We start from the raw sequence: 7,202 nt of genomic DNA, 5'->3' as shown, positions 1-7,202 counted from the left end.
TCTTCCTGGTGCTTTTTTGGTGATCAACACAACAAAATTACACTGCATCAACCACGGTTACATCGACTCGCACAATATCTGCTATTGGATATATTTCTTTTGTTTGGTTTCATGTCACATTTCCCAGTACTATGCTCACATTCATCATAAAATCTTACTAAGTTCACACGTGTATCTTTTTGTTGTCACCAACTTGTATCCTTTTCTGGATTAATATGCTATTGAAAATGCCTAGTTTCGTAATGCGTGTCTGTACAAATGCACTTTATCGACGAACAAATCAGAGTTCATTTTTAATGGAAATTTCTATTCTGAGGCCATATATCGTGAAACAATAAAGGAAGCATCCTTTCCAATACAATATCGCCTAACGGTTCATGGCAGGACAAAAATCAGGACCTGAATTTGCAACTCAACATAAAACACACAATCTAGTGCTGACTAGTGATGTTCGTCTTCCTCTCTCTCTGGCTTTCTTTTTTGCAAGTGCTCGATTTAATGAAGTGTACAGGCAACTGGAAGCTCTAGGCGATAATAATACTTTATTATGCCTTGCAAAGAATGGCTTTCTCACTTGGTGTAAAGTACATCCTCCCATGGGTGACGGTAGAGTGGCTGCTTGAGCCTCTTCTGGTCGAAGGTATGCCTGTGAATCAAAGTAACACATTTTTTTCAGAAAAGTTGCTTGCTGTAAATCAAATGGCCAAAATAGGGGAAAATATATTACTGCAACATAAGACCCCAAACATTACAATCATTGCAAAGCAGAGCCAAAGAGAATTCAATTAACAGCAAGGACTCACCCGATCAGGCCAATTGATCGTGCAAGCACAAAGAGCCCATTGAGATAACCGATCTCCACAATCTCATCGATCTCCTGTTTGGTGAACATTCCACTTCCAGATAGAAGATCCAAGAAAAGGGACCCGATCGCACCATCGACATTCATAACCAAATTGTTGGCTTTTGACAAGGTGTAGGTCTCAACCTGAACAGCGTATTCCATGTACTTGACTGAAGGGAAATGTGTGTGAGCATATTTCTGTAGAAGCTGCACACGCTTATCCCTGTTGTCTCTGCTCTTAATCCTAATTGACACAGGCAAGTGAACTTTCTGTCTCACAAAACCATTCAGGTGCAAAGATCATTTATGATTGACTCATGAAAAGAACATGGGTGCTATATACCTGTGACCAATCCCAGGCACACGGATTCCCTTCTTTTTCATGCCTTCAACAAACTCGTATGGCGTGAGGCTCTGAAACCAATTGATAGAGCCATTACAGTGATTAAACGATCTAAGATACATGGAGATGCTTAAACCTAAAGGAAAATCTAAGTTGGCTCACCCTATCACATGCATCTTTGAAGTATCGGGCTGCATCATCAATTGCTCCACCGAAACGGGGACCAATCGTCAATAATCCTGTGATAACAGAATTCCATTTTAATGTTTCAGCTGTAAGTATTGGCAATCTATGAAATCAACGGGTAGAAGTTTTGCACGTAGAGATCAAATTGCTCACCAGACACCAAGCTGGAAACAAGGTCCTTTCCGGCCCTAGCAGTAACTATAGAGTTATGAGCACCAGATACACAGGGACCATGGTCAGCACAAAGCATGACGCATATCTATGTGTCACATGAAAAAAAACTTTTAGATTGATTGAGCTCCATATATAGATAACCACTGTTGTTCAGGATTATCAACAGGCACTACAGCTTGAACTCTGTAAAGAAAATATGATATCAATATCAGTATATCATATATGCCCATAACTTACCTCAATAAACTGAGTGCAATAGCGAGGAAGGCTGCGCTTGAACCACAAAAGAGAAATAACATCACCAACTCCATAACCCTGTTCAATAATTGTAGACATAGGGACACCAGCATAGCATGGTTCATCGCCTGCGTCACAAGCATGCACCCAATATTACTTCCTCAGCTTTGAGAGCGGAGACAAAGAGAGACACATACAGATGATAAAAAAAATTGAGCATAAATAGAATAACATGCCACCAGCAGCCTAACCTCTGTCATCAGAAATAGTGGAGATGATGTGGGTAGGAGCTCGGACCTTCCCACTCTTGATTGCAGTTTTAAGGTCCTCAGGAATGAGAGGCGGTGTAATTTCAGTAACAGGAGAAATTTTTCCTTCCTCAAACTGCCAAATATATTTGAGCCTCAGAACCTTGATTCCCATGCAATAGATTATTGAATACTGATACTTGAAAGACACCAATGTAGCAAAAAAACATCAACGTACCAGTTTGTCAAATGTTTCCTTAATTGCACTTTCAAGAGCTTCATATGAAGTAGGCACAATTGCACCAGCTTCCTTTAGTGCCTGATTCTTAGCTTGTGCTGATTCTAACTCACCACCACTCTTGGCACCCTGTTATGTCCCAAGAAAGATCTCTGGATAGTAAATATACTGTTCTTCTGACAGAAACCCAGGGGGGAATGGAGTTCAAGTAATCTTCTAATACTTACAGCATGGCCAAACTGCACTTCTGATTTGAATAGACGTGCACATGTCCCACTAACCCATGCAACAACTGGTTTCTGGACCTTTCCTTGTTTCAATGCTTCCACAAGTGAATACTCGTCTTTTCCACCAAGCTCCCCAAGAACAACCATCATTTTAACCTAAATAAAACCAAAAAGCATGGAATACAACAAGTTGGTACACCAATGCTCCAGGCTTCAGTTACAATGGTAAACATCAAAAATTATGTTGAAAGCTTTCTTTGTGCGGAACAACCATTAAGTCATAAGATTTTATTCGTTATATAAAAGGTGCAAGACTATGGTAAAGGAGTAGTCTTGAAATATTATTAGAACGTAGACACCATCAGACAGTTCACCATAAAGACCAATAAAGAATATGTATATGCATAACACTACAAAAGTTAACTATTTTTCACATATCAACCTAACCGGTGTAAATGCCAAACCTGTGGTATGTTATTAAAACGCAGAATGTGGTCTGACAGAGTTGATCCAGGGAAAACATCCCCTCCAATTGCAATTCCTAACCATTTCAAATAATAGTTAGTACACATTCATCTGTGCACACCAAAAGTTCTAAATATCCTCATTTATGCACAACTGTGTTACCTTCATAAATACCATCTGTCACTCTGGCAATGGTGCTGTACATCTCATTTGACATGCCACCCTGAGGATGCAAATAAAATGTTAGTTTGTCATGGCTTCTTCGGCGTTTGGGAATGCATATGAGCATCCAAAACTGCACTAAGAATGTACTCATGCAAATGAACATAAACTAGTCAATGAGTGAGAAATTCTAGAAATTTCAGCAGTTAAAGCTAAAAAAATTATTGCATATGCATTTCCATATTCTAGCTAAACATAAAGCCAACCCTCATGCTCTCTACATTCAAAATTCTAGAAAATTACTTAGTGCATCATATATACTTATATAATATACAAGGTTTGCTGAAAAACGGATTATATTCTCATTCTTAGCATCAGATAGATATTTAAATATTCATGATGCCAAGCAAGAACTTTACTGTCTTATATATACTACTATTACTGTATTACTGTAATTTATTTTCCTTTTTACTTTGTCCTTTTGTTGTCTCTAGCCCTTGTTTGGATTCATCTCTAACTTTGCCCTGAATTACTTTTGTTGTGTGTGTGGGTGTGGGGGGGTGTTGTTCCTGCTCTTGCTGTTGTAAAGATACACAAACAAAGTAACGAAAGAACAGTCTAAAGGTAAAAGGCATTACCGATTTAGACACAAAACCAACAGATCCAGGCCTGTAAAGCTTGCACTGAATTATGTTGTCAATGGTTCCAGCAGTATCACCAATCTTGAAAGCACCAGCTTGAATTCCTCCAACTGTTGCAGGTCCAATGATGACCTAGAAACAATATTAAAACTGTTTACCAAAAATAAGGGACAATATGTAGCAACAATTTTTTTTAATAAACTTGTCTAGAAGGATGTAATCATTTATTGATATGAAACTGTACTGTCTAGATGATAACTTGTAAATGAACTATATGGTGTGGAAAAAAAGTTTATTAAGCTTAGTCTTTACCTTATTATTAGCGCGTGCATAACTAATTAGCTGCTTTGCATCTGATTCAGGAACACCCTCAGCGATAATGGCTACAACCCTTATTGTTGGCTGCTTCAAAGCTGACATTGAGGAAGCAGCAGCACTGCAAAATCCTCAAATATAGTTAACATGTAGTTACCCAAGACCATGCGATCTCTTTCGCAAAAGAATAATTGGAATAATAGCTGACCTCCGGAAGGATGCAAAGTTGATAAATACATCAGCTGTTGGGTGTGCATTGCAGGCAGCTTCAACTCTACAAAAGATAGACAAGTAAAATACTAAGTTGTGTTAGCAATCAGATAGCATAGTATCACCAAAACTAGAACAATTATCTTGCCCAATGAAATGGCAGATATGAGGACCTACAGAACTTACGTAGGATGAACTGGAATAGCAATTTCCTCTTGTCCAAAGAAAAGTTTCTGAAAACCGTCAGAACCAGGATTGATTATTCCAGCAACGGAAGGTGTTTCTCTCCCTGTAAAGAAACACAAAATCGGTAAGGAATAAGTCAGGAATGTCATTCAACCATGTTAACCAAGAATGAAGAGTCGATGTCTACCGCAGAGGAAGTCAAAATCAAGCATCCGTTGGATGGGAAGTTGCTTGTAGTTGTAGAATAATGCTTGGGTAGTTTTTGAGAAAAGTTGCCCAGTCGCCATGATTTACTGCACCTGTAAAAAATGAATTATATAATATATGGTAAACAGAAAAGTTAGTGGGCAGACAATATGAAATTATAATTAATATTACTTCTGACAGTCCTTGTAGATAATTCCAGTAAGCTACCAGCACCGAACGAATAGTGGAGTAAATCATGCACTATGCCTAGAAGATGAACCTCAAATGCGAGAAAATACAAAAGCTGAAAGCTCTATAACTAACGAACATTAGTTTCTTCGAATTCTTTTCAACATTTGCTTTCTATCCAATAATCAATCATGCACTATGGCTAATTCTATATCGCATTACCCGCTAGATAAGGAACCTTTTTCAATGATCTCAAACAAAGAATTACAGGCATAATTTACAGCATACACGAAAAAAAATGAATTTACAGCTCTATTACTATGAAGACTAATGCAAGGTGTATTAAATCCTATCAAAATATGACCGCATCCAAAATACAAAAGCATAAACAGGACACTGGATTCCAGGTGTGAGCTTGTCTTCCCAAATCCACTGTACACCAAATAAAACAGGAAGGTTGACAACCCGCAGAATACTGCTCAATATTCAGAAGCATTCCGTAAAGGAGATGAAATAAGAGCGAAAAATCGGATCTCAAGTACAACATACAGAATACTGCTCAACATCCAAAATGGACACCATAAAGAAGCCAAAATCGTAGCAGAAAATCAGATCTCAAGTACAACCCACCAGCACATTGTATTGGCATCATTGCCCCACTAATTCAACCATTCTTCAATGCCAAGATCAAGCAAATTATAGGCTACAACATCCGAGTCATCCAAAAATCTTTGTTTCTCGAGCATCCGAGTCCAATATTGGTATCACTACAATTCCTGCTGTCCAAATCTCATTTTCTTTTTCTTGCTAATAACGTGCGAGTCATTGAGTTAAAATCCACAGTATTGTTAAGTGATAACGTTACCATTCCCAGGAGATCATAGACATCACATGGAAACGAGTCAAACGATCATTAACAACGGACTAAGCCAGAATGAGTATCGAAGTTAACTTCCCGAACACGGCAAATTTAAACCCTCGCTAATTGCCGCTGCCAAAGCCACCAAACCCAACACTACCAGACCGCTAGATCCCCTCAGATCAGTACAAAAAACCGCACTGGGAAGTCCAAATAATCAGTACCCAACAAAACCCTACGACTCCTCGCACCAACTGGCAGCAATCGGACCAAACTCGCGCCATGGGATCATTTCCCGGCCAAATTCAGATCACAAGCAGCATGCATGCAGCCCATTCCCACTCGAACCCACTAAATCACACGCGAGGCGCGAGATCCACGCGCGATCCCGACAGCAGCGGCGCACGCGGATCCTCAGATCCGCGGCCCCAGCGATCCGGGCCGCCGAGCGTTCGGCCTAATGCCACAGAGAGGGAGAACGACAGCAGAAGCAGCGGGGGAGTGTGCATGCTGTGGGTGTTGAAGCTGCGAACCTTCCGGAGCGGGGGCGCGGCAGAGGCAGCCGGAGGAGGGGGGACGCGGGAGCGGGATTTCGCCGGGAGATCACTGGTGCGTCGCTGGGACTGGCGGAGCAGAGCTGGGCGGAAGCAGAGGAATTTATAGTAGCGGTGGAGAAATGGAGGATGCGGGGCCGGTGAGGAGTAGGCGAGGCGAGCGACGCGCTGCCCATCTACCCACGAGCCCTTCGCCCGCCCCACTCCGCTGCGAGGACTGTCTGGACAAGGTCCATGAACCGTAGGAACGGACTTGTGGCCTGTGGGTGTCGTTTCAAAGCCAACTCCAACAGACTCCCTCTCCGTATCCGTATTTAGCACGGCCAATAGTTTCTCTCTCCTCTCCGTATCTGTCTCCATTTCCAGCAGACTCCATATTTGCACTCCGCATGCAGTCTATGACAGCTGGGGCCCGCGAGCAGCCGCGAGCGCATGCAGTCAGCTGCGGAGAGGAGAGAGAAACCGTGGAAAAGGGGAGTGCAGGTACAGGGCGTGTGTTTTAGGGAGACGGATGCGGAGACTGCTGGACTGATGAATAGTGTGCTCCGTTGTGCAAAAAAGGGATACGGAGCCGCATACGGAGTGCTGCTGGAGTTGGTCTTAGTATTTAGGACTCCGTATTTGTCAAATGTACTTTTGGTTGTAGGCTGGCACGTGTTTGAAAATGCGCATGCTCATTAAAGAATTTATCATTTCCAAACTTGCAGCGGTATGTATTAACTAGGCGTATAATGTTTGGTTCTCTGCATCCTGCCAGACCAAGCTCTGGTGATATAATGCATGCGTGATTGGATGCATGGTTTAACCCTCGGGCCTTGTGACGTAATTAGGTCGAGCTAATTTGTCTCGACTCCCTAACAAACTAAGTTAGAATGTTAGCTCAGCTAATGAAAAATCCAAACGATCCGATACAAACCGACCACGAATCAAGTGAGACG

General features: G+C 41.5%; 1 protein-coding gene across 1 annotated transcript; it reads right to left on the bottom strand.

Moving 5' to 3' along the window:
* Positions 1-273: 273 nt before the first annotated feature.
* On the bottom strand, positions 274-6,505 carry LOC103635086 (ATP-citrate synthase beta chain protein 1). The gene is made up of 17 exons (XM_020542379.2): positions 6,244-6,505; positions 4,664-4,775; positions 4,477-4,579; positions 4,289-4,354; positions 4,078-4,201; positions 3,763-3,897; positions 3,125-3,185; positions 2,962-3,038; positions 2,498-2,653; positions 2,271-2,399; positions 2,036-2,168; positions 1,785-1,912; positions 1,527-1,632; positions 1,350-1,426; positions 1,188-1,258; positions 804-1,088; positions 274-646 (listed from the first exon to the last, which is right to left on the bottom strand). Exons 2-17 carry the CDS (start codon positions 4,761-4,763, stop codon positions 571-573), a joined length of 1,827 nt encoding a protein of 608 aa, XP_020397968.1. The 5' UTR covers positions 4,764-4,775; positions 6,244-6,505; the 3' UTR covers positions 274-570.
* Positions 6,506-7,202: the final 697 nt, after the last annotated feature.

Source organism: Zea mays, chromosome 8 (assembly GCF_902167145.1).
Source record: "Zea mays cultivar B73 chromosome 8, Zm-B73-REFERENCE-NAM-5.0, whole genome shotgun sequence".
NCBI classification, from domain to species: Eukaryota; Viridiplantae; Streptophyta; class Magnoliopsida; order Poales; family Poaceae; genus Zea; species Zea mays.
This window is presented reverse-complemented; position numbering and strand designations above follow the sequence as displayed.